Raw genomic sequence first — 27514 nt, forward strand, 5'->3', positions numbered from 1 at the left:
GGGATGGTCAGGGAAACAAATCGACCTATCACTGAGCATCAAGGTACTGAAAGACCCACCCATCTCAGATTATATAAATTACAAAAATATAATTGTCAAGGTGAAATTAACATGCACACAGGGCAAGAACACTTATTTTAACATGAAAGAAGAAATTGGGTTGCAATTAAGATAAATCTGATTGGAATTGAACAATAATTGAAAACATGCTGCATGTGTCCTTGAGCAAACCACCGAACACCTAATAATTTTACATTGTTGCCTTCACCATTGGGTTGTGAATGGTTGAATGTAATATATAGCCTATTTCTAATGCAATTTGGTGAAAGTACGGTTACAGCAACGGACTGTTCTGAGTTTGATCATTGATGCTAAAAATGTAGTTAAATATTACACCCTTTTATTTAAAAACATTGTCTTGTAAATATGTGAGTTTGTGACACATGTGACGGCTGTTCAGTTCATATCATCTTTTTGATGAACTTTGCATACCACATATAAGAAGTTGCAGCATACAGACCATACCTGGGGAAAGAGAGGCAATAATCAATATAAAATAATATTAATAATCAAATTGAAATCAACAAGACAGTTGTGTCTTCAGTGGCCATTGGTACTTTCAAGCTGTTGTCCCTATTTTGGGCATGTCATAGGCAGGGCCAAAAACTCAATGGCAATACAATGTTAAGCAAAGACAGAAGGACAGTGAGCAATGTGCACCGACTGTACGTATGCCCATGTTAATTTCAGTATGATTTTCATCACCTATTTACCCTCTGTATGTGAAGATGTACTGCCTGGGCAGGAGAAGAGTCCTCTTTATGTAAATGACATTTATCTGCAAAAAGAACAGTTCATTTGTAATTACAGTCTATTTTGTGTGATCGAATGGCCAATAATGTATGCATCACTCATTTATAGTAGCCTAGATCACAATAAAAAATAAAATAAAATCAATTATGGGTGACATTGTAACATAGAATAAGTGCTGCAACAATCTATTCTAACTAATGGACACCTTCCATCTACTCTGTATGTGATAACATTCAACCACTAGATGTCGCACTTACATCACCTCTGTTGCATATTATGCCTTTACATAAAAATGCTATTGACATTTGACATATCTGACTGCTCAAAAGTGTAAAGAGGATATTCGTACTTTTTTGTCGTCTTTGTCTACAAGAATATCTTATATCCTTGTATGTATTATGTAGAACTAGCCTTGGATCAATAGATGTAGTTTACTATTTGATCGATTCTTTCAGACATTTGCACATCTATGATAGTAGATACTAAAGTAAGAGTCAGACTCGATACAATAAATACATCTATGATAGCCTTGATCCCAGGCTAATGTAGAACATTATAGTAGCGTTATCCTCGATATTGTAAAAGCACCTTGAGCTGTTATACACACATTATAGAAAGATTATCATTAATAAACAACTCACGTTCCTTTTCAATATATTCAGCGTCCCAATGGAATACACCAGCATAGATTTCAAATAAGTCATGTTTATTAATAATCAGAACACCAAAAATGGGGGTAAATTAACAACTACATTACGAACATGTTTTTGAATAACACACCGAACCCTTCCGGTTCAGGCTCTTCTGTCACAATCGACATCCGGCGGTGTCGCGCACATATAATATCAGATCTACAAGCTAAGAACGCGGTACTACTGGCTCATCCGCGACGCCCTGTGAGCTTGTAGATTTGCCATTTCGGTAGCACCCTCGAACTTTGAGGCTTAAGCCACGCCCATGTGTCTGTACCATAGAGTATTAAAGGTCTGTACCCACGTGTTGACTTCTCTCTCTTCAGTCTCTTGTGGTTTCTACCAGTTCGTTTTTTCGTCTCATGTGAATCTTTTGGTATTACTTTTGTTTAAATTACAACTTAAGTTTATACAGTCACGTTCATTTCTCGAGATGGATCTTCTTTGCAGCGAAAGACTCGTATATTCAGAAGTTGGCGAGCATAGTCTGTTCTCAATTTTCTCAACATTGTCGTATACTTGCTATACTTTCGTCTTTTTAGCCGAGGGGAAAGAAGGCGAAGGGGAAGAAGGTGGTCTACCTACTCTTTGAGAAGCGACCCAAGAACTTTAGCATTGGTAAGTATTATTTGACATCTTGTTTGGTGCAATCTAGTGCAAATGATGTAAAATTATATTTGCTATCTTAAACTTATGATGACAAACCACCAAGATCGCTGATGCACATGAGACTGAAAAGACTGCATAACTAGACATTATTGATAAAGGAACTAAAACCTATTTTCCCGTCCTTAACAGGTCAGGACATTCAACCAAAGCGTGACTTGACCCGCTTTGTTAATGGCCTCGCTACATCCGCCTTCAGAGGCAGCGTGCCACCCTGACAAGCGCCTGAAGGTCAACTAGTTCACCCAAGCTCTGGACCGCCAGACAGGTTAGCTGCAAAACAAAAACTCTGGTCTAGAAGTATTTCAGGCTTGTTCACTTTCAAACATTACTGGAAAGGTTGAGTGCAGTGTTAACTTTTTTGGTATCTGTGTAAAATATTTGATGGCATTTTTTTAAAGGTTTTGTTAGGTCTAATGCTGTGCAAATGATGTAAATAATATTTGCTATCTTATGTCAGTGATGACTCTCACCAAGATCTGATGCACATGAGACTGACATGCCTACATGAACTAGAAACTAGCTCACAACACTTCATGTTGAGCTTCGATATGAGCTATTTTGTCAACATTTTAATCGTAATGGGGATGACGGCTTTCAAAATGTCTTAAATTTGTACTGTGCCGTTTCACCGTAGCAACACAGTTGTTCAAGTTGGCCCACGAGTACAGACCAGAGACAAAGCAGGAGAAGAGGCAGAGGCTGCTGGCCCGTGCTGAGAAGAAGGCAGCAGGAAAGGGAGACACGCCAACCAAGAGGCCTCCTGTCCTCCGTGCAGGTGAGATACTGGAACTGGGAAAGGAAGGTGCCTTAAATAAACATCACCTTCTCATTCTGTTTATAATGGGATTTATCCCATTATAAAAAAATCTAGAGTTGCAAATTGCGGCTAGGTCAACCCCCTCTTTGAGAAGTGACCCAAGAACTTTGGCATTGGTAAGTATTATTTGACATCTTGTTTGGTGCAATCTAGTGCAAATGATGTAAAATAATATTTGCTATCTTAAACGTATGATGACAAACCACCAAGATCGCTGATGCACATGAGACTGAAAAGACTGCATAACTAGACATTATTGATAAAGGAACTAAACCTATTTTTCCGTCCTTAACAGGTCAGGACATTCAACCAAAGCGTGACTTGACCCGTTTTGTCAAATGGCCTCGCTACATCCGCCTTCAGAGGCAGCGTGCCATCCTGTACAAGCGCCTGAAGGTCCCGCCTGCGATCAACTAGTTCACCCAAGCTCTGGACCGCCAGACAGGTTAGCTGCAAAACAAAAACTGTGGTCTAGAAGTATTTCAGGCTCGTTCACTTTCAAACATTACTGGAAAGGTTGAGTGCAGTGTTAACTTTTTTGGTATTCTGTGTAAAATATTTGATGGCATTTTTTTTAAAGGTTTTGTTAGGTCTAATGCTGTGCAAATGATGTAAAGAATATTTGCTATCTTATGTCAGTGATGACTCTCACCAAGATCTGATGCACATGAGACTGACATGCCTACATGAACTAGAAACTAGCTCACAACACTTCATGTTGAGCTTCTATATGACCTATTTGGCAACATTTTAATCTATGACATGACTAATGGGGATGACGGCATTCAAAATGTCTTAAATTTGTACTGTGCCGTTTCACCGTAGCAACATAGTTGTTAAAGTTGGCCCACCTGTACAGACCAGAGACAAAGCAGGAGAAGAGGCAGAGGCTGCTGGCCTGTGCTGAGCAGAAGGCAGCAGGAAAGGGAGACACACCAACCAAGAAGCCTCCTGTCCTCCGTGCAGGTGAGATACTGGAACTGGGAAAGGAAGGTGCCTTAAATAAACATCACCAAGTTCTCATTCTGTTTACCTGACGACTTGTGGAAATTGTTGGCAAGCCAAGTTGGTGGTTTACACTGTTTACTAGGATTCATGCTGCTTTCTCCAAGTCTTGCACTTTGTAAGTCACTTGGATTAACCATATTCTAGTTCAGAGGTGGTCATTTGCAATGATGTTTGAATTTCTTCGTCTGAATCCTCCATGTGGATCAAAATTTTAACCCTGAGCAGAGACCACACTAATGATGGGCACAAGCATGAAATGTCATTTGGCTAAAATGCCATGCTTTCAGTTTCAGCATTGTTAGATAGACCTGGGGAAAAGCCCACATGACAGCATTTCATTTTGCTGATTCATGCTTTGAATGATTCCAGTGGCTTGATTAGCCCTATCAAAAGCACTGGGACTTGTATACTCGATTAAGCTAAAATCTCATTGAATGTAAAAGCACTAACTTGTGGTCTTAACTTGAAGTGCATTCCAGGTGACTTATTGCTTTTGTTTCTTCAGTGAGGCCAAAGCTTGTGCAAGCCATTAAGACCAATTGCAACGACAGATACGACAAGGTGAGATTTAATCTGATACCCATATTAAACAAATGTATGGACATTGGTTCCCTTGGTTTGACATGTGTTCGCAAAGATGTGCACTTTCCGTACTTGATTAAATGTCTAATTCAGTGCTGAGGTGGTCATTTGCAATGATGATTGAATATATTCACCTGAATCCTCTATGTGGCTCAAATAGCTTTTTAACCCTGAGCAAAGACCGCACTTTAATAGGGCATAAGCATATCAGTTATACATGCAATTGGTATTCCTTTTGTGTTCTTGATGCATGTACCTGTCATGTAATCCATTCTGTGCATTTTATATGGATGTGGTAAAATGACTAGTCATTGAACCTGCCTTTGTATCTGTTTTCCAGATTCGTCGTCATTGGGGAGGCAATATCCTTGGTCCCAAATCTACAGCCCGTGTCACAAAGCTGGCAAAGGAACTGGCCACCAAACTTGGATAAAATGTTAATTGTTAAAATAAATGCCCATCCAACATAATTAGTTGTATTGTCTTATGTTATATTGTGCTTTACAATGTTGCATTTGCAATGTTCTTTGATTGGGAAGCCATAGTTGTGTATTTGGCCTTGGTTCATAGTACTGAATGTGAATCCTCAGTATGTTGATTAAACTGATGCTTGAAATAACTGGAACCCAAATTATTGTAGTCCTACTTGATAAGATACTGTGCCGAAAACACCTGTTGATCATTGACAGTATCCTCGTCCTGAACTATAGAGCACAGAAGTCCTGACGTCACTCGCTCATCCCCTGCTTCACGGAAGTAATTTCTCTATGGAGAATAACATGGGATCATCTTAAAATCATCTCGTAAGCATTGTGGTTCAAAAATCAGACAGTCACTCATTTGATAGTTTGTTTCTTGCAAATGTAACCAATTCAGCAGCAGTTACATTAGCGTTTTCTCTCAGTCAGTTGATTCTTCATATCCATGTGAGTGAACGGCCAGGATGACATGCTTATTATAATGAGTACATGAGCGTGTGGATTTGCACCCTCTACCGATATTGACATCAGACCTTTCTTAGCACAAATTCCCTCTTAACTAAATTGTAAGATTCTTAGCTCCATGGAAATTGACTTTGGTTGATTAACCCTAGAACACTAAACCTTGTCAAACCATCACTCCCTTACCCAATATTTCATAAATATATTTAATCAATATGGAAGTACAGCAATACAAGGCAACTTGAGGTACTCTTTATTTCAGACTTCACAAAAAAAAATATGAGGGGCCCTATCCTAGCAATCTGCAAAACTTTGGTATTAAAGAAAAAAAAAGTCCTAAAGATAATGGAGCTCAGAACTTACACATCCCATTCCTGGGATGTGTAAGTGGTCCAGTGAAATATAAAAATCCCATTGTGGGTTTATTGGATTTTTATCATTAAACACGAACACCAGCCTGTAGAAAACCAGGGATGTGGGCAGGGAAACAAATCTACCTTCTGTCACTGAGCATCAAGGTACTGAAAGACCCACCCATCTCAGAGATTATAAAAATTACAAAAAAATAGTCCAGGTGAAATTCACCGTGTTCAAATTACATGCACACAAGGCAAGAATATAACACCTTTAAAGGGAGTCAATGTAAGTGGTAACACTTATTTTAACATGAAAGAAGAAATTGAGTTGCAATTAAGCTAAATCTGATTGGAATTGAACAATTATTGAAAACGTATGCTGCATGTGTCCTTGAGCAAACCACCGAACACCTTTTACATGGTTGCCTTCACCATCGGGTTGTGAATGGTTGAATGTAATGCATATTTCTAAAGCAATTTGGTGAAAGTACGGTTACAGCAACTGACTGTTCTGAGTTTGATCATTGATACTCAAAATCTAGTTGAATATTACACCCTTTTATTTAAAAACATTGTCTTGTAAATATGTGAGTTTCATCCAGACTGCTGTTCAGTTCATATCTTTTTGATGAACTTTGCATACCACATATAAGAAGTTGCAGCACACAGACCATACCTGGGGAAAGAGAGGCAATAATCAATATCAAATAATCAAATTGAAATCAACAAGATAGTTTTGTGTCTTCAGTGGCCATTCGTACTTTCAAGCTGTTTTTGTGCATGTCATAGGCAGGACAAAAAACTCAATGGCAATACAATGTTATAGTTGTGAAACCTACCATGTTATTACATACTGCATGTGTTCATTCCTCAGGGTGACCCTGGTCTGTCCACCTATTGGTCCGCCAGGAATGGTGCTACCTGCAAAAAAGCATAATTACCTGCTACTATCGGCTGTCCTTTCAGTTTTGATGTACAAAATTGTGTTCTTCAAATTTTGATTTAGGAGAGTTATGCTATTTTATTAATTTAATTATATATAATTACTGAAATATTAAAATGATGAAAAACATGTAGACCTGAGGCCAATTCTACAAATGCTTTCTAAAAATCTAAAACGACAGGTTAAAGAGGTCCTACCAAAGTCTGCATCAATGAAGATGGGCTCAGCCCCGGTGACACTGGCCATGGCCTCAAGATCGCGGTAGTGCCAGCGATTTCTCTCCGCATCATTGTGTGGCACAAAAGGTTTGCGGATTTCTGTCAGCCTTACTATCCCTACAACGTCTACTTCTCCTTCCACCTGGAATAACAATGAAAAGCATCTAGTAAAACCACTTTCAATGACACTAGACTCCTGGGAAACAGATTACGATATCTTAACAACAAAAGTTTCAAACCAGCTAGTGTCACGACAAGTGGGGAGCAGATCCAGTTTATGTACAAATCTCTTTCATTTTAATCTCTTTCATCAAAATAACTAATTGATGAATCAGGCCCTGGACATTGCACCCTTGGAATGCATATGGAATACAAATACTCTGCATGTTCAGTTATTTACACAAATTAACCATTTACCTGTCCCTTTTCCCTTGTCTCAGGCCTTATCTTCTTCCTGGGGACATATCCTCTGTTCACCAAGATTGTTATGCTGTTTGAGAGAATATATGAGTGGTGGAATTTGAAACTTCGTAACTCATTCTTAATACTTACTTACTGTAATGATTCTCACCTTTCTTTCATTACAAAATGACATTCTTTGTAGAAGAATTACAAACTAGATACTGGTCAGAATAGTTGATAGTTACCGTAGGTCGGTACAGTAGAATGGAGTGATGACATTTGCTCCAGTCTCTCCACTGGAGGACAGTCTGCCAGCCTCCCTGGCCTCCTTCTCTGGGTCAACCGGTGACCGGGGCAGTATATACAGCTCTTGTGAGTGGTTGTACTGTCCTCGAACCGTCACCCTTCTGTATTCTAGGTGATTTAGCTCAAGAGGACTGGGAACCAAAGACACACTTGATTAGCACAAATATGCTTTATTTATTTATACTTTCTCATACAACAGAGTCTTCAAGCTCACTACGGGGCACATTATGACACATTGTGAGCTTAGTAGATAGGCTATTTCTGGCGAATTATACCATCGATGGAGTAAAAAGAAGAACTAGGTAGTGTACATTGAATGGCATCCAGAGTTATAATAAAACATGTTTTATAGAAACTGAAAAGGGGATGATGAAAGACATCACATATGATGAAAAAGCTAAAACTACGATGATTTTACTTTTATTTCAGTTAGTGTTTAACTGTTTAATTGTTAATTATAGTTCCTATTGTTTTGTTAACTTTACACAATTTTCTCCCCCTTTTAGTTTTAGTTAACTGTTACTGTAATGTGATGATATCTGATATGCTTACTCGATAGGAAGAGGAATAGGCTCTGCAGTAGTAAGACTTCTCAGGTCTGCAAGGAGTTGCATTTTCCACTGACGCCGTTTGACCTTGTGAAGAGGAGTATACGATAATTGACTTGAAGGATATTCAGTCACAAAAACAGCACAACAGTTAAGATACAGTTACAGAGCAAGAAAAGTACTGTAGATACCTGTGACGGTGTAATGTGGGCAACACCACACCAATTGGAGAACATTTTTATTCTACCATGTAACTCTAAAAGCTGTGTATGGTGATACACCAAAAGTGGTGTCTTCAAATCACTAAATTGAAAGTCACAATCCAATAGGGTGTCATCACATTTTGGAATGTTTAAGTGTTAATCTAGTTTTAGTTGACTAAATATAAGATTGTAGTCGACTAAATATCTACAGTTGATTTAATAAAATGTATTTTGGCGGGCCTTGATGCCGTCATAATGGCTGATTATACACTTGCTGAAAATAGCCGAGGCGATCAACAAGCTCAACTCGTCGCGCTGCTATTTTCAGCACGCAGCCAAGTGTAGAATTTTACTTATACTGGACTCTTGTCCACTAGTCCCTTCCTAACATTTTAGTCTAGATTTGATTTATCACAGCTTCATTTTCATTTCGTTTCCATTTAGTTTGTCAGTGAAAAAAGGTAGTCAACGAAAACAAAATCGTCATAGTATTATTCGACGAAATCAACACTGCTTCTTGGGTTAGATGAATCTATCATTTTCCCTTCCACTAAACCTCCCTACAATCTCCATGTGGAGGGGTGTGAGCGGTTGTCCAGATGATGATTGATGATGCACTTTCTTCATTCATTGATAACTCTTGGGCTGTCCTTCACTAAATAAGCTTGACTGATAATCATAGGAATTTGTCAAGATTGAATCGATAAAGCTGTTACCAAAATCTGTCTTGAGAGATTAGCAATTGTAAAACTGACAACACACTAAAGAAAGCATATATACCTGCCATGCTCCAAGGCCAAACGTTGTGGCAGGAATCAAAAGCAGGAGCCATTTCAGAAATGAGTCCTCTCCCTTTACACTACTGGAGGCTGCGGTACTTGACTGGCGCCCAATTGAAAACAACTTGCCTAGGAGTAAAAAACAAAAAAAAACAAAAAAACAAGTCTGTTAAGTACTGTTAAGCAAAGACAGAAGGACAGTGAGCAATGTGTACCGACTGTACGTATGCCCATGTTAATTTCAGTATGATTTTCCTATTTACCCTCTGTATGTTTGAAGATGTACTGCCTGGGCAGGAGAAGAGTCCTCTTTATGTAAATGACATTTGTCTGCGAAAAGAACAGTTCATTTGTAATTACAGATCATTCTGTGTGATCGAATGGCCAATAATGTATGCATCATTCATTTATAGTAGCCTAGATCACAAGAAAATAAAATCAATTATGGGTGACATTGTAACATCCTTTTAGAACAAGTGCTGCAACAATCTATTAATTTCTAACTGTTTTTTAATTTCGCACACCTGTCACCTTCCATCTGCCCTGTATGTGAACATTCAACCACTAGATGTAGCACTTACATCACCTCTGTTGCATATTATGCCTTTACATAAAAATGCTATTGACATTTGACATATCCGACTGCCCAAATGTGTAAAGAGGATATTCGTACTTATTTGTCATCTTTGTCTACAAGAATATCTTATATCCTTGTAAGAACTAGCCTTGGATCAATAGATGTAGTTTACTATTTGATCGATTCTTTCAGACATTTGCACATCTATGATAGTTACTAAAGTAAGAGTCAGACTCGATAAAAATAAATACACATATGATAGCCTTGATCCCAGGCTAATGTAGAACATTATAGTAGCGTTATCCTCGATATTGTAAAAGCGAGTTCTTACACACACATTATAGAAAGATTATCATTAATAAACAACTCACGTTCCTTTTCAATATCTTCAGCGTCCCAATGGAATACACCAGCATAGATTTCAAATAAGTCATGTTTATTATTAATCAGAAGTTCAGAACACCAATAATGAGGGTAAATTAACAACTACATTACGAACATGTTTTTGAATAACACACCGAACCATAGAGTATTAAAAGCACCGAACACAGGGGGATGTTTTTTAATGTTACTACTTCCGGTTCAGGCTCTTCTGTCACATTCGACATACGGCGGTGTCGCGCACATAAAATATCAGATCTACTAGCTAAGAACGCGGTACTACTGGCTCATCCGCGACGCCCTGTGAGCTTGTAGATTTGCCATTTTCGGCAGCACCGTTGAACTTTGAGGCTTAAGCCACGCCCATGCGACTGTACCCACGTGTTGACTTCTCTTGTGATTTCTACCAGTTCGTTTTTTTTCGTCTCGTGTGAATCTCAATCTTTTGGTATTACTTTTGTTTAAATTACAACTTAAGTTTATACAGTCAGGTTAATTTCTCGAGATGGATCTTCTTGCAGCTAAGGACTCGTATATTCAGAAGTTGGCGAGCAGAGTCTGTTCTCAACAGCGCCTGGAGCAAAGGAAGAAGCCATTATATGGTAAAAGACATGTTTTCATTAAATACTTTTGCTATTTTTGACCGTCCTCGGCGTCCCAGGCTGCTTGCATGGTGATGATTTAAATCGTATTCGTAATGCATCGGACCACATTGGAAACGTTATCCTTTTATCTTATGATGAATTGAACAAGGTGGAACCTTTAGTAAACAAGTGTAGTATTGTTAATAAATACTTCAATCAATCAACCAGCCTAAATGTTATGTCAGACTTTACCTCTTGCTGTTTACATTTCTGCCTAATAAAGTATTGAATTGAATTGAATTGAATACTTTATTGAAAATATATTTTAAAAGGATAAATTCACAAGAAAGCTGTTAGGCTTGTTTCCATTGTGGTCTTCTTGGGGAAAGGGGAAGGGGAGCAATCATTCACTCGTAATGATGATAGCATATCGTAGTGTAGGCTTAGGATATCTAGACTGTTACTGTCTATTCTCTCTGATCTCTCAAAATGCTTTATTGGCATGATAAAATATGTTCTACATTGCCAATGCATACATACAACAAAACAAATCGCAATTAACATTGCGCACAGAGACAACAAGTGAACAACAAATATCCCAACAATAATGAACAACAAGCAATACACTCACTCACTGTCTGTCACTGACTCACACAGATCAAGTTACCATAGAAGTATCCTGCCATATAACCTTAATGTTGTTAATTGTGCTGATGATATTATTGTAATAATGCATTTAGAATGGGGTTCAGAGACCCCAGGGCTTCTTGAGGCTCTTCCAGGGGGTCCCCATCCAAATGAATAGTTTAATTTAACTATAATTCAATTAATATGAGATTATTACAATGTAATAAATCCACAAGTGTTTATTCTAGCGTTATGTCTACACCACTATATGAATCCATTTATCATTTACCCAAAAAAAACATAATTGTAAAGCCATTTTGGACCTGAAACAGTTCAATTATTTGTTTCTTTGCATTCCTACTTATGTGACCATTATCCTGTCATTTGTTGATTAGGATATTTAAATTGTAAAATTATAATACTGACTTCTGCTTCTTTGTACAGTTCCATTTAAGGGTGGAGGTGATACTGGTCCTGCCAAGAAAAACAAGCCTAAACCCAAATCCCTTGTAGAAAAGGGCACCAATGGGACAATATCACCTCCTAAACTCCAACGGAAGCCTCCACCAAGTGCAGCCACAGCAAAACAGAACAACCACGAAGCTAAGATCACCAATGACGCAACAGCAGATGAAATGCAGGCAGCCAAAGGTAATTTTCCATTTACTTATGGATTTTAATACTCGCATCACATCCCAGGTTTTTATTTTAATTCGTTTTTTCTGTATTATATTTAGACCAATATCCAACTCCCATGCTATTGTCCTGACCTTTTGTGTTTTTGTTTTGTTTCTTAAGAGGGAACTACTGTTTCAAACTTCTCCGCCGTAGATGTTCTTCGCAAGAGACTACATGAGAAGATTGAAGAGTCCCGAGTGCAGGTAATATGTAACATTTGAAAGAGTATTCAATCTTATAAATGGAATATTGATGTCCAGTCCAGCATTCCAATATCTGCATCCTGATGATCTAAGCCACAAACATCTAGCAAGCACTTGCAACTAATTGCATTTGATGTCACCATACTATGTCATGCATAAATGCATATCATTAAACAAGGAGGTGCAGAATTAGGTGACACACTGCAATGACCTGATGTATGAGCTTCCGAGCTTCACTACCTTTTTTAATGGCTCAAATATAATTTGAATTAACCACTTGGCCCTATTTCTTACTTAGCCCTATTTCCTTATCATACCGTTGTGTGAAAATAGGCGAGCTAAAGCTCACAACCCTGTGCTATGTAAATGGTGCATTTATCCAAGGTGCTTTACATAGCTTGTGCATTACATTCACCCACACATTCATACACCGATTGCGGAAACCATGCAAGGCACCTACCAGCACATCAGGAGCAATTAGTTACACTAACTCTGGGGGAGCCTGGGTTCGAACTGGCAACCTTGCGGTTACCATCCAGCCACTCTACCCTTGAGCCACCGCCGCGTGTTAGTAGCTTGTAGATCTGCTATTTTATAATTAGAATTTTATTTATTATAGCATGCGCAAAATATGGACACCAGGGTTTGTGTGTTTAAAGCTGGATCAACATATATTAACATTAACATTCCATGCTTCTCTCAGGGAAACCCAAGTAAATCAGAAGCAGGTCTGGCAAAGCGAGCAAAGAGAAAGCTGGAAAAGGAACGCAGGAAAAGGAAAAGAAAAGAATTCCAGATGAAAAAGCTGGCAGAAGAAGCTGGCAAACTACAAGAGCAGGAAATTAAGAAGGAAGAACAGCCTGCTCCTGCTGCAAAGCAGAGGGATGACACCGCAATTATCTTCAACACGGTGGAAATGGTAGAGGAAGAGTATGTAGACAAAGTTCAGAAAAAGAAGGATAAGAAGAAGAGTGTGAAGGGCAATTTAACACCACTGACGGGGAAGAACTACAAGCAGCTGCTAAGTCGCGTGGAGGCACGCAAAGCTAAGTTGGAGGAGCTGAGAGAAAAGGATGAGGACAAGGCCCGTGACATGGAGCAGAAGATGAAGTGGACCAATGTTCTATACAAGGCTGAGGGCCTCAAGATCAAAGACAATGAGGACATGTTGCGAGCCTCGCTAAAGAGGAAGGAGAAGATGCGAGCCGGGAGGAAAAAGCAATGGGAGGAGCGAAGTCAGTATGTTGTAGGAAAGATGCAGCTGCGACAGGACAAGCGACGCAAGAACATCCAGAAACGCAAGAATCAGAAAATGGATAAGGCAAAGGACAGAGCACGTAAAAAGGGCAGAGTGTTGCCTGAGGATTTGAAGAAGGTTTCAGTGTAGTTTAGTAAGCAAAGTATGAGCAATATAACTACTGAACTGCAAACAGATTCTGTTGTTTTTCTTGCTGGCTCATAATATATCCCATTTTAGAAATGCCTGACTAAAATATAAAATTCTAAAATCAAACATAATATTCTGAAGTTGTTTCCTCATCCACCAGAAGGAAGGAGACAAGGGTTACCTGGTGTTAGCCCATTAAGACCTGAGACCAGATTCCACATATATCTTCTAAATCATGACAGTTTTCTGAATAACCTATGTTCAGTGATTCTCAAACTATTTCATGTCAAGGACCCACAGAATTATCTGTATTTGGCTGCGGACCCCCATCTGAAAATATGTTGTACCAGGGACCCCCCAGATGAAAATATTTTAGTTAAAAATGTTCACTGTCAAAGAAGTGCAGCACTCGTGCCATGCTATGCTTGTAGATAAGTTTAAAAACAGATAAGTTAAAAGAAAAGTTTAAAAGCAATGGGGTGACACAGATGGGTCCTCAGGTCTAAATGGGTAAATCTGTAGACTACATTTTCTGTTCAAACATCATAATAATAATAATTTTAAAATGCATACATATTTTTTCTCTGATCTTCTTATCCCTGAGTCAGGACCTGTGCTAGTGTAGTGTTGTGAGATTGTGTCAAGAAAGGCAATTTTGGTGGTTTCTATTTACTGCTCAGTGCTCAGATCCGGTGAGTCCAAGCTGCTGTAGCCATGTCTACACGCAGACTGTTTCCGTATCCGCGCCAGGCCGAATCTGCACCCTACAAGATGCCTGTTCAAGCTCTTTATTTAGCCCACCCCGCCTACACAGGAAGTTGAAAGTGACACGAAAACCTCAAGGAGATCCAAAGTTCGGGGTTCGTCTTCAGTATTGTGTCAAGGTATGGGGACAAAGGGCCTACTTCTGTTCTCTTCTTTACTGTTATGATAAAAGTGTCTGCAAATGTGGCTGTAATTTGTCAGAGAATTATTAAAAACGTTCATCCTAAGGTGAGTACGCCTGTTGTTTACTTGATCCAGTGGGAAATAAACACGGCCATGGTGAAATTGAATATGACGTACATTTCATATTTGTTGAAATCTTTTCAGATAATTATGGCACGCCGCTTGCATGCGCGCAGATTAGAAGGTGTCGACAAAAACATATGGTAAGTGTTCAATATTGAGTTGACAAGTGATCACAAGACAGCCTTGTAACGGCTATAGTGTCGCTCGCCGAAAATATTGTACTGAGCTTAGTTGCGACACAGTTATACGACGAAGTATCAGGCGAATACATTTACTAGGATTAATGTTTGTGTCGGGAACGACATGGAAACACATCTTCCACATTCTACTTGGTCTGTTGGTCTGGTCAAGTGACAACCTTTTATGCAACTTATCACTTAAGTTTTTATTCATATGAGACTCACTTTTACTCTGTATCTTGTGTACTGTAGGACTACATGTGTTTTACTTTTTAACCTCAGGCATATATGTCTGTCTAGTGTCATGTAACGGTCGTCTCACCAGGCTTTCCACATCTGTCATGTGAATTGTCATCAATGCGTGTCACATGAACCAGTCAACGATAAGACTGTAAGACAGCAGAAGTAAAGTGCTACTAAACGGTAGCTTCACTGACACTGTTACATTAATGGGGAGGGAAGAGTCAAATTAAAATATACAAATTCGGATTTTTAAGGGGCGTTTCTCCATCGGTTTCCCGAAAAACGCGGCCGGTGTGCAACCACCTTTACTGTGCTTTACATTATATAAAATATTTTTCTTTAGTAGTTTTTTTATGACAAAATTAGTGTGATTGATTTACACATTCAGTTAAGGGACATAGGAAATAGGGATGGCAGCCAACAATGCAGAACACTAGGCCTACTTTTTCAGTGACAGGTGATCAATTTGACAAATGATATCATTCCTCACATCTCAATTATTTTTATTGACAGGGTTGAGTTCACACAATTGGCGGCTGACTACAAAGCTGTGAATCTAGGCCAGGGCTTCCCTGATTTCTCCCCTCCTGGTTACATCCAGGAGGCTTTCTGTAAAGCTGTGAGCGGAGGATGCTCGATGCACCAATATACCCGTGCTTTTGTAAGTGACAATATACAACATTCATCACAAATAACTGAGAATCCTGTTGCATTATTTATCATCATATCCCTTTCCTTTGTGTGTGTGTGTGTTGAAGTTGATAGAGCATTTTCATATTTCCTCAGGGCCATCCCGCTCTAGTAAAGATCTTAGCTAAATTCTTTGGCAGGATTGTTGGGTGTGAGATTGATCCTCTTGAAGACGTCCTTGTCACAGTCGGAGCCTACCAGGCTCTCTTCTGTACGTTTCAAGCACTGATCGATGAAGGGGACGAGGTAAGAAACTGAATTCAGGTTTGTTCATTATGTATTGTAACAAAAGAGATTGGTTACAGAACTTCAAAGTAGATAATTGAGATCAAAACAAAAGTCAGCCCCCACAAAAAAGAAAACCAAAATGTTACTGATCCTCAGTACCCTTTTATTATAACCTTGTTACCTACTTATAAGTTATATATCGTATTACACCTGGCTTTGTATTATTCTTTGAGTGTGTGTGTGTGTGTGTGTGTGTGTGTGTGTGTGTGTGTGTGTGTGTAAAAGATATGAAGGCAGCAAGTGGGGTGAAAGATTACTCACAGTAAATGAGTAATCTACGGTATTCTAATCTATGACATTTGAGCCTGCATGGTGGCTCTTCCTCGTCTGAGGAATCTTATGCTTAATGTATACACGCCTGTGTTGCGCCGTGAAAATAGCTGATCTACAAGTTTACAATGCATCGCATTATGACGGTTGCGAGCTAGTGGATCTGCTATTTTCATCCTTTGTGTCATGCTTAAAGGACCACTTCACCACTTTTCAACCTGTCTTCATATAATTGGTCCTTACTAATGTTCATGATAAAATATCACAATTTATTTCTACTCTCATAGCAGGGCTGTGGGTAGTACCCATCCACCAGTGAAATCATTGTTCATTATGATTTATTAATAATTTATTTAATTTTAATTTTTTAATATTGTGAGAACGATGGCTTCCATTATCGAATTGCAACTTTTCAGGAATAGAAATCCTGCCGTTTTGATTATCTTATATTCCCCATCGATGTCACTGGTGGGCGGGTTTCTGAACTGCCCACAGCCCTCCTATGAGACACAGACTGAGTAGAACTTTTTGGGGGAGCATTTTATCATGAACATTAGTGGGGACCAATTATATGAAGGTAGGTTGAAAAGTGAAAAGTGGTCCTTTTTAAGTGGTTAAGAATATGAAACACGCTGAACCTTTTTGTCCTCACAATCTGTGTTTTAGGTCATAATAATTGAACCGTTCTTTGACTGCTACCAGCCTATGGTGAAGATGGCTGGAGGAAAGGCTGTCTTCGTACCTCTGAGGCCAGTGAGTGATCATGTCAACTACCCCAACATTTATTTGGCCGCCGACCCCCATCTGAACATAGGTTGTTCTAGGTACCCCACCAGAAGCTAGATATGAGTTAAAAACCTTCACTGTGAAAGAATATGTAATTCAAAGATTTGCACAATTTTTCACAATTTTCCAAAATAGCAGATCTACAAGCTTGTAGCGCAGCACTCGGTGCTGCGCTATGAGCTTGTAGATCTGCCATTTTTCAACAGCTACATTTTAAATAATGGTTAAAGTGGTTAAAAACTATAAAGTGATACAGACGTGTCCTCAGGTCTACATGGGTAATATATATGTAATGATGGCTAGTTTTTCAAGCGTCTGCTAGCATCTCTGTTTGTGTCATGGTTTTACAAAGTGATTAATTTAGATTTCTTTCCAGAGGGCGGGGTGCAGCGAGGTCCTTTCAAGTGGAGACTGGGTGCTCTCTCCTGAGGAGCTGGCCAGTAAATTCTCTTCACGCACAAAAGCCATCGTTATGAACACTCCAAACAACCCATTAGGCAAGGTGAGTTTCTATTAGAAGTAGAATGTCCCTGCCCACCAAGTCCCTGCCCACCACCACAGTTTGTCAGGCGTCTACACAAACACAATGACAACTGTCACCTCTCAGGATCTGGCATGCAATAGACAACACTATTGGTATCACAGCCTAAGCCAATCAACCCGATGCATACTGTATAGTGTTATCTGATCAGTAGTCATTGTCTAGGCAGGGCTTCAGCCAATGAACATACATGGCTGTAACATTCCAGCTTGTCTGGAATCTGGAGTTGTGTGCGTGCGTTTGTGTGCGTGTGTGTCCGGAGCTAATCTTGCAAACTGATGGATTGATCGCCACCAAATTCCTTGTGCATACTGCCAGTAGGCCACAGAAGTACCTCCACTACTGTTTCATATGCAGGTGTACAAAACAGAAGAGCTCCAGGTGATTGCTGACCTCTGTATCAAGCACGATGTGGTGTGCATTAGTGATGAGGTTTATGAATGGCTGACCTATGATGGAGCCAAGCATGTCAAGATAGGTGAGATACATCTGCCATTCAATATATTAAATGCAAACAAGTATAACCATAACACTATTAAAACTTATTAAAACTAGATTTGGCTTCATGTCATGTTGCACTTATTCTAGGTGTCTATGGTTGAACTCTCAGATCATGAAAATCATTTATGAGTTGCATGCAATTTTGCCTTTAAGCTAAAACTATTTTAGACACAACTGGCAAAGAAGTATCTTGCATTTGCTTTTTAAATTTATATTTGTTGTTTTATTTGTTGTTTAATCGAGTTTGAACTACAGTTCTACATATTCAATTATTCTAACTATTACCGTTTACCATAATTTGGTGTGATTGTGTCTTTTGAAGCCAGCCTTCCTGGTATGTGGGAACGGACAGTCACTATTGGTAGTGCTGGAAAGACCTTCAGTGCTACAGGGTGGAAGGTAATATCGTGATATTTTTCAGAAATCTGATTTACCATGAATTATTGACTCATGTTGCTTTTAGCTTGGGTTATTTTATTCTTCTTTTAAAGGTTGGCTGGGCGATTGGTTCTGGGCATATCTTAAAACACCTGAAAACTATCCATCAAAACTCTGTTTACCACTGTGCAACAGCTGCTCAGGTTAAGAAATATTTTACATGCTTTATTCATACTGAAGCACCTAAATTACAACATATAGGTTCATTTATTGAAAGGTTGTCTGTTTAGTTCATCTCATTTTGTTTCATTCCTCCATTCAACAGGAGGCAGTCGCCGTTGGTTTCCAAAGAGAATATGAGACATTTGGGACCCCAGAGAGCTACTTCCTGCAGTTACCTGAGCAACTGCATCACAAGAGGAAGAAACTTGCCAAATGTCTGGAGAGTGTTGGTTTGCAGCCCATAATGCCAGAGGGAGGCTATTTCATGATAGCAGACATATCCTCTGTCAGTGAGTATTGACTGTATTATATTATGAATCATATCAATTGTTAGCACTATATTTAATCTACGTGTTAGCATATATTCTGATTATTTGGGTAGTGTTTTTTTTAATGGTTAAATCTCTTGAAAGGGTCAACCTTTTTCAACGTGTTCTATATACATTATTAACTATTATACATTACATTATAATATAATCTATAGTTTTCAGTTGTTTTGTTTTATTTTCAACAGAATCTGACGTGGATGACTCAATCAGCCTGGATGAACCTTGTGACTTCAGATTTGTTAAGTGGCTAATTAAGAAGAAGGTAAGAAAAGATTCAGTCACTATACTTACATTTTAAAGAGGATTTCTAATCCATCCATGCATCAACAGTGTGTAGATTAGAACATGTACAGTAATGCATAAAAAGAAGCCTATTCTATATAGTTTTCCAAACAGGAGGTTTATGCCTCGTTTAATTCTGACTTTTTATTGTGTTGTTTTTGTCAGGGTTTGGCAACAATCCCTGTATCAGCATTCTACAGCTCAGAGCACTGTAAAGACTTTGACAACTATATCCGATTCTGCTTTGTCAAGGTAAGAATGGAGTCAGGTGATTCTACTGGTGTTTTCTGATTATTTGACATTTCTTGATCTTTATAGATCTGCTATTTCTGGTGCAGGGCTCTCACATGATGCAACCACGTATAACTCAGCCTTTACTCTCTCTTACTTAAAGGAGGACTCAACGCTGAATGCAGCAGAAGACATCTTGAGAAAGTGGAGTGAAGGAAAGTGAAAGAACCGTCTATGGACAGTCATCCATCCAACTATGTCTATCCAGTCTCTGTCCCAGATACTCTACTTGAAGTATCTATAATGCAATTTCTCCACGTTGAACAATAAAGCCATAGGCTATAGTATGTTATCTTGTGTTATGTAATTTTATTTAGTGATATTACAGTAATGTATTGTATTACACACCCTTGTCAAGCACCTTGTCATTTGTTTTATTTTTGTAACATCTCTGACAGCTCGTAATGGAACATTTTCTGTGATCGCTCCTGTACAAATCGGTACAAAAGTATTTTTGCTAGTAAGTTTTCACTGGAATATTGTTCTCTTAACTGTGACAAATTTGTACTAAGTTTTCATGTAAAATGATGCAAAATAAAATATGCTAATTTATTGATTTTGATTGGTCTTGCTTATGAAGTTAAAGTTAAGGGCTATGTTTAATTTAAATTGAATTAAAATATGGAGCACCAATGGCGCACACAAAGTCTGAATTTTGGACCTCTGGTGTTCTGGTGTTAATTAACTTACAAAGACAGTTTTTACTGTAGCTTGGGAAAGGGATTGTTTATGCATTTGTTTAATCTTATAGATAACATTTTTATCATACTGCTGATCACTATACCTTCGTTAATTATCCATATCATGCTATTATTTATATTGTATTTTTAAGACGATTGAGTGCTGGCTTAGGCTACTGTAGTTATAGTAATACAAAATCATTGATTGGCAATGTACCTCAAGCCAATGTCAGTTCCTTCAATACTATGAGTGTGATATCAAACACACCAGAACCTTGTGGGTTTGCTAGTTTGGGACCATTTTTTCCTCTATGGAGAGAAAGTCAATGCAAAACTCCACCCATCTGTTATGTATTTTGCTGCACCTTAAGGTGCAAGCACAGAAGCACTACAGTACTATGCAAGCATGGAGGTGAAGAAAAGTGTAGGGCATTAGTTCAATGTGCAGTACATAAAGACCAACAGTGGGGGGCAGCAATACGCCAACGGGTGTCTGGCGTCTAGCCAGTCTGCCGGAAACACTGAAGAAGTAACCCGGAAGTAAATACCGTTCACGTGTGGTACATTTGCAAGCAAGGATGTCAGACGACAGTGAGGCGAAGAAAATTAAACTTGATAGTTCACAGGTATTATAACAATAACAGCGGCCTCGACTCCAGTATGTTTTGGTGCAATGCTATTGTGTTCATATTCATATTGCACGCTTTCATTTTTACAGCGTGAAGAGAGAGTGGACTGGAAGAAATGGAAAGGAGAACGTGAGTATCATCCGGGTATCATCTCGTGTCAACATTGTTAATATTACCGTTATTATTATTAATATTATAACTTAAGGCGAGACACCCCAGGTGAATAGGGAAAAAAAGTTAAATAATAGCTATCACAATGAAACTTCTCCAGTAAAACTAAGATTTTTTGTATTACAAGTTTTCTGAAATTATATGTTTAAATATGCAAATTAGGCATTATATGCGCTAATTTGCATACATTTCGGGACGATAAATCTGAAGATCGGATAAAGCCAGGTTCAAAATTATCATTTCATTTTGTTGACACATTAGAGACAAAGAAAATTACACATGGGATTTTTGATATCTCTAATTATCACTCCACAAATCAGAAAATAGTGTCAACAGGCATAAAAAACCCAATTTTCGACATTCTTTTGGTATAAAATGTGATGTAAATCAGGCTGTGAATGATATATCAACAAATCCATGTGTAAATGTCTGCAGAATATAGTTATGAATAAGACTGGAACGTTTGGTGTATGTGAGTTCAACTGAAGTGGAGATTCTTTGTCCCAAGTATGAGGAAAACTCATTTTGAGAAAACGGCCTTTAAAGATTTGTATTGTAAAATTCCAAAACGTTTTATTTGAAGCCACTATTTTGAGACAAAATATCTCATCCAAACCTTGGCAACAACATATAATGGCATATATCATTGGAAAGGTCTAGACCTCAAGCTGACTGTGGTCTGATCCAAATATGGTCACTTCCTTTGTACCAACAACCAATCATGAAAATAGAGATGGTGGCTTTTCACCCAGAAAAACGAGCTGTCATTGGCTAAAATAAACTATCCAACTAAACATCTAAATCTGTATTTTTAATGTGTATTTTGCTTTAGTTTGAAAGAAAACATGTTTAGGAAGCAAAATAGCAAAAAAAAAAAAAAAAGGTGAAAAATCATGATTTCACCTGGGGTGTCTCACCTTAAGTCAGATTTATACTGTAGTAGATATATATATTTCTCCGTAAATAGCTGATTTAGAAGTAATTTGGTTATTAACACACTGAGTTTGTTGATTGGCTATTTTCGGTGTTGTACAGTACATAGTACATACAGTACATACTAGGTAGATATCCTATTTTTTTAATTACAGTACATTATACTGTCGATCAAGACTCAAGAGTGATCAAAAGTTTATTGCTGTAGTTATAATGCGTTTCAGTAAACTAAGACCGGCAGGTGGCGCTGGATGCATGATAATTGGAATTTCATTTATGACTGCTACATAGTACATACATACATACACAAACATACAGTATAAGTGCATTGCCATGAAAAACACTGTTTTGTGCTACAAAGTCGGACACCAGGTAAACCTAGAATCTGTCTAAACAACATGCTATCTAAAATACGTGCTATATCTAAATACGAGAACTGTAGATCACATTGACTACTGGCCAATGACTGAACGTGGTGTTTTAGGGGAGGGGGGTACAGACGTCCTGTGTTAACATAATCTGAGTGTCTGGAATCACCTTATAGTTAATCATTAAATATGTCAATATTGACCTTCCTGCTATGACCTGGAAAACACTACTGCCTAGTGCATACAACAGGTCACTTTAGCCAAAATGTACATGGGTTAACAGGAAGTGGCATTATACATTTGTAGAGCACACAAAATCAAATAAATTATTTTTTACTATAAATAATTATCTTGTACTGACAGGGAAGGCGGTTAAGAAACAGTGGAAAGAGGACAAGCTGATTAAACAGTTGGAGAAGCAGAATACAGCAGATGTGGATTCCGAGGAGGAGGCAGAAAATGAACATGACCACAACAGGCCAATTAACAAAGGTAACCTCACTTCCAGTGTTTATTTCGTTGAAACCAGACTGCTTAATCAATTGCTAGAACCTGTATCTATCTTGTGATTTGCATCTCTTAGGTCGGCCATACACAGTGAGTGTGGCGCTGCCAGGTTCTGTCCTGGATAACGCACAGTCCACAGAGCTCCGTACCTACCTGGCTGGACAGATAGCCAGAGCCTGTTCTGTCTTCTGTGTGGATGAAATCATCATATTTGATGAATACGGAGAAGATGTTAAGTAAGTCATCCTCTGCTTTGTTATCTAATCAGAAACTCTTTTAGATCCTGTCAAATTAGTTAATTAGGCTCGGCTAGGATGCAAATAGGAAATGCATACCCCACACTGTTATAATACCCTGTTATAACACGTCTGTGTTGCTTTTGTGCCCATATATGGAGATTTCTGTATCCCCTTGGGCTAAATTCGGCCATTGCCACTTGCCCAAATGTACTCAAATGTCACATTCGGCTATGGGCGGTTTTAGCACATGGAGTGTTTTTTAGGCCAATAAAAAATACTATATACCAAATTTCCCAATCCATGCTCCGGCTACTGGACTATTAATCAGTGCCACTCAGCCCTAATAGGGATTTATTTTGTGCCAGTGATGACATGCTCATAACAGGTTAAAAGTGGATAAGGTAACAGAATCACTATGTACTTTGTTGCTGTCTTGCAGAAGTGTAGAAGGTGAATTCACAGGTGTTAGGAAGAAAGGACAAGCATGTATCCAGCTTGCAAGAATACTTCAGTACCTAGAATGTCCCCAGTAAGTAGTGACATTTGACTGATGATTATGACATAATGAAAGATTATGAGATTTCTATGGCATAACCTTTTTTGTTTTGTTTTTTTCTACCAACAGGTATCTTCGGAAGTGGTTTTTCCCCAAGCATCAAGATTTACAATATGCCGGTAAAATGAATAATTCCTAATTATTATTTTCAAAACATTGAATTTCTTTAGTTATTTCTCTCACTATAGTACATATCTTTAGTTGTTTTTGCTTCTGTTTTCAGGTCTATGTAACCCATTGGACAGTCCACATCATATGAGGATAGATGAAAAAGCAGAGTACAGAGAGGGGATCGTTCTCGACAGGCCGACCAAACCAGGCAAAGGTTCTTTAGTCAACTGTGGAATGAGGAAGGTGAGCCGGTGTGGTTTAGTTAATTATTTTACATAGTTGATGACAATTTTTAGGGTATGGCCTCTGCTGAGTGAATATAAGCCTGATAAGTGAGAATTACGCTCGAGAAACGTCGCACAAGCATGCGTACAGCCGTACACCGCTATTTTCCGCTTCCATGCTAATAGAACGGATGCATACGTAGATTCTTTCTCACTCCGACCTTACAATTTGTTTTATTCCGTGTGCATTCTCATTGAAATGTATGGACCAGATGTCCACTGTGGCCAGGTTTGGCGAGAACAGTCGCACACAATAAAGAGTTTGAGCAACACTTATTTTGGTGGATTAGATTTACAAGTCAGAATTTAAAAGCTTTGCAACTAGAGACTGAGGACAATCTCCCACAATTTACAATTTACAATTTACAATTTAGGCATTTAGCAGACGCTCTTAATCCAGAGCGACTTACATTAAGCAAGAACAAAAACACAAACAACAAAAATCACATAAAAACATTTATCATGAAACATGTGTAAGCTAAGAAAGTAACAGTGGAATATCTATAATGAAACTATACATATAAGCTATACATCTATACTACTATGATATACATCATGTACTATGACGTGCTATGACTACATACAATGCACTTATGCTGTTTACATAACATGCTATAAGTCTGTATCAAATGCTATCTAAGTCTACAGAATTGCTATCTAAGGGGGTGGGGTAAGTGCTATGGGCCATGATGGAGTCTGAAAAGGTGGGTTTTCAAACTACGGCGGAAGATTGGGAGTGATGCTGCAGTTCTGACTGCAATGGGAAGTGCATTCCACAGTTTTGGAGCCAGAAGGGAGAAGAGTTTGGGACGTGTGGAGCGTTGTCCCGGCGTTTTTAGTGAGGGTACTTCCAGCTTCCCTGCGTTGGCTGATCTGAGTGAGCGGGAGGGTTTGTAGGGTTCGATCATACTTGCAAGATATGGGGGAGCCATACCTTTGGTTGCTTTGAATGCCAGCATCAGAGTTTTGTATTCTGTGCGGGCAGCGACCGGGAGCCAGTGGAGGGAGCGGAGCAGGGGGGAGACATGTGAGAATTTTGGCCCACCTTTTGTTACTAACAATTGGGGAGTTAAAAAAAACTGCACTGCAGAACCAAGCCAAAGTCTTTAGTGTGGTCCTTCGTATTTGGGCAGTGACATGATTGGTTTCCAAAGTAGCGGGACATAAGTGAATATATAAGTCTAACTCTATTATCCATCTACTCCTCCAGGATGTGCAGATTGATAAACAGCTGCAGTCTGGGCTGAGAGTTACAGTGCACCTTAAAAAGACAGAGAACGGTATGTATTTTCTCCACTAGTAGTCAGTGCCATGGTTTTTGGAGAGTGTATTGAGTATGTTGTTATAGAGCTCATCACATTCCACAATAAAGTGTTGTTGTTGTTATTGTTGTCACTGTACATTTCATCATTGTCAGGCCGAAACCTTGTATCTTTTTTCTTTCTTATTTTGAGAAAATACAGTAACTGATCTACGAGCTTACAATGTGTTTGTTTTATTCTTTCCATTTTAACATTCGTGACAATTACTGCCAAATTACATGCCCGAAATTGGACATAGAAGATTTCTACAAGTTGTGCCCGACAGTGACGATTTGCACATACTAGTGAAGTGTGTGCACAATTATGTATGTGTGTAATATTTTTTTCAGAGAGCAAAATCTGTAAAGGTGTGGTGGTGGCGCCTCATGTACCCAGGACGCAAGGTGGTCTGTACTGGGGTTATAACGTCCGCCTGGCGTCCTCTCTCAGTAGGTTCTTCATATGAATGCAGCTGTTATGTATTGTCATTTTTCAGCCATTCTTCTATGGCTGGGCATGCCATATTGTTCATCACATGCATGGTTTAATATGATAAATTAAAAATGATATGCATTGATATTACCCCGCCCTAGCGCACACCATGAACATGCACATGTACATATAATATGTTACTATTTTTCTACTCCTAGATTGCTCTTTCTTGCACTCTTTGTTTGCTGTGTTTTTGTTGTTTTGAATGTTATGCTATCTATGCCACTGAATTGTCTGTAAGGAAGCCAAACTAAAATAAGTTTGACTCTTATGTACCTGTACACAAAATGTAACAATATACTTCAACCTTGAACTTAAAATAATAGTTTTTCAGAGTAAGCATGGCATCATGGGTTTTTAGTGGGATTTAATCCTGCTGAAATGACGTCACCCTTTTGTTCTGTCCTCGTGTCGATTTCAGGTGATGTGTTCACAGATGGTCCATATGAAGACGGATACGATATGACGATTGGCACCTCTGAGAGAGGCAGCGACATCGACCATACAACACTCTCACCATTCAAGTAAGAATATAACAGTGCTCTAAATAAAGCTTTATTTTATACACTTGGTGTCCCTATTTTGGGCAGGCGTTATATTGTAAAATATGGAGCTCCCAATGCATCAAAAAAAGTTGCCTAACATATTTCTCTAACACACTTCTAGCTATTATAATTGTTCACTTTTGCAGACATCTGTTGGTAATGTTTGGAGGGCTACAGGGACTGGAGACCAGTCTAGATGCTGACCAGAAACTGAATGTGACCGACCCTGCCGTTCTGTTTGACCATTATCTCAACACCTGTCCTTCACAGGGTAGTAGAACCATACGCACAGAGGTGAGCCTGAACTTTTAGGTTGAAATCAGGTGATATTCTGAGCCAGATCTGCCTAGTCTTGGGTGACTTGATTTTGCCCCAATAGAAACGTCACTAATGCGTCCAGGTCCTGACCGTGCTTGCTGGGCTGGTTAATGTAATATAAATAGTGATGGTGTCATGTTTGTATCGGTGTCCTGAACTACACATAAAAAATATCAGATTTTTACACTGATGGTACCTCATGGCAAAAGCACACTAGGTACCATCTATAAATCTGTCTCTTTTTCCATAGGAGGCCATCTTGATTTCCATGGCGGTTCTGAGACAGAAGATCACGGCTGCTTTTTCAGACATTCAACAGTGTTGATGGAGACATTAACCACAAATTTCACATTTTCTAACTGGTGCCAGGACCTGACATGAATTTGTATTAATATGTCTATGTATATTTCTATTAATACAGTTTGGTTAAAATAACGTTTTGCAAACCTTTTTTGGTCAACACTTTGAAGTAAAGAAAATGTCAATACATCTGATGGATTCTAATGGTAGTGCCGTTGCAACAAGTTGCAACCAGGGACACTCCCTGGTTGTAAAAAACAAGCAGGGAAACATCTCCAACTTAACTCAGTACATTTCTCTTGTAGTGGTAATTTAGTCTGTATGCAAGATTTATAGTTTTAGAGCCATTGAGCCA

At 38.7% G+C, this 27514-nt stretch overlaps 4 protein-coding genes and 1 pseudogene across 8 annotated transcripts; 4 read left to right on the plus strand and 1 right to left on the minus strand.

Annotated features, from left to right (window-relative positions):
• Nucleotides 1–155: 155 nt before the first annotated feature.
• On the minus strand, nucleotides 156–10399 carry surf1 (SURF1 cytochrome c oxidase assembly factor). Of its 2 annotated transcripts, none has more exons than XM_080755980.1 (9): nucleotides 10226–10399; nucleotides 9541–9607; nucleotides 9279–9406; nucleotides 8300–8382; nucleotides 7687–7878; nucleotides 7457–7529; nucleotides 7019–7181; nucleotides 6718–6799; nucleotides 156–525 (listed from the first exon to the last, which is right to left on the minus strand). In XM_080755980.1, exons 1-9 carry the CDS (start codon nucleotides 10286–10288, stop codon nucleotides 462–464), a joined length of 915 nt encoding a protein of 304 aa, XP_080612106.1. In that variant the 5' UTR covers nucleotides 10289–10399; the 3' UTR covers nucleotides 156–461. The 2 variants fall into 2 exon arrangements, with proteins under 2 accessions (XP_080612106.1, XP_080612107.1); XM_080755981.1 differs by lacking the exon at nucleotides 156–525 and adding an exon at nucleotides 5760–6554.
• Nucleotides 1544–5200, plus strand: LOC308310415 (large ribosomal subunit protein eL8-like; annotated as a pseudogene). The gene is made up of 6 exons (XR_013966263.1): nucleotides 1544–1549; nucleotides 2048–2123; nucleotides 3287–3436; nucleotides 3817–3957; nucleotides 4505–4560; nucleotides 4922–5200. The product of XR_013966263.1 is annotated as a large ribosomal subunit protein eL8-like (transcript).
• A 230-nt stretch (nucleotides 10400–10629) lies between the features above and the next one.
• Nucleotides 10630–13720, plus strand: surf6 (surfeit 6). Its single transcript, XM_080756565.1, has 4 exons — nucleotides 10630–10837; nucleotides 11891–12097; nucleotides 12245–12327; nucleotides 13031–13720. Exons 1-4 carry the CDS (start codon nucleotides 10741–10743, stop codon nucleotides 13712–13714), a joined length of 1071 nt encoding a protein of 356 aa, XP_080612691.1. The 5' UTR covers nucleotides 10630–10740; the 3' UTR covers nucleotides 13715–13720.
• An 813-nt stretch (nucleotides 13721–14533) lies between these two features.
• Nucleotides 14534–20264, plus strand: kyat1 (kynurenine aminotransferase 1). Of its 3 annotated transcripts, none has more exons than XM_080756563.1 (13): nucleotides 14534–14598; nucleotides 14807–14865; nucleotides 15661–15808; nucleotides 15934–16083; nucleotides 17062–17148; nucleotides 17558–17683; nucleotides 18080–18200; nucleotides 18546–18622; nucleotides 18715–18804; nucleotides 18927–19113; nucleotides 19338–19414; nucleotides 19600–19686; nucleotides 19829–20264. In XM_080756563.1, exons 2-13 carry the CDS (start codon nucleotides 14813–14815, stop codon nucleotides 19886–19888), a joined length of 1263 nt encoding a protein of 420 aa, XP_080612689.1. In that variant the 5' UTR covers nucleotides 14534–14598; nucleotides 14807–14812; the 3' UTR covers nucleotides 19889–20264. The 3 variants fall into 3 exon arrangements, with proteins under 3 accessions (XP_080612689.1, XP_080612687.1, XP_080612688.1); XM_080756561.1 differs by having other exon boundaries at nucleotides 14582–14707; XM_080756562.1 differs by having other exon boundaries at nucleotides 14582–14707; nucleotides 19871–20264.
• A 702-nt stretch (nucleotides 20265–20966) lies between these two features.
• Nucleotides 20967–27501, plus strand: spout1 (SPOUT domain containing methyltransferase 1). The gene is made up of 12 exons (XM_080756564.1): nucleotides 20967–21031; nucleotides 21124–21163; nucleotides 22870–22998; nucleotides 23090–23249; nucleotides 23692–23781; nucleotides 23878–23927; nucleotides 24032–24162; nucleotides 25414–25483; nucleotides 25855–25953; nucleotides 26418–26520; nucleotides 26688–26835; nucleotides 27110–27501. The coding sequence occupies exons 1-12, from the start codon at nucleotides 20984–20986 to the stop codon at nucleotides 27182–27184; spliced, it is 1143 nt and encodes a 380-aa protein (XP_080612690.1). The 5' UTR covers nucleotides 20967–20983; the 3' UTR covers nucleotides 27185–27501.
• The last annotated feature ends 13 nt before the right edge of the window (nucleotides 27502–27514 follow it).

Source organism: Protomyctophum bolini (genome assembly GCF_963924005.1).
Source record: "Protomyctophum bolini genome assembly, chromosome: 22".
NCBI lineage: Eukaryota > Metazoa > Chordata > Actinopteri > Myctophiformes > Myctophidae > Protomyctophum > Protomyctophum bolini.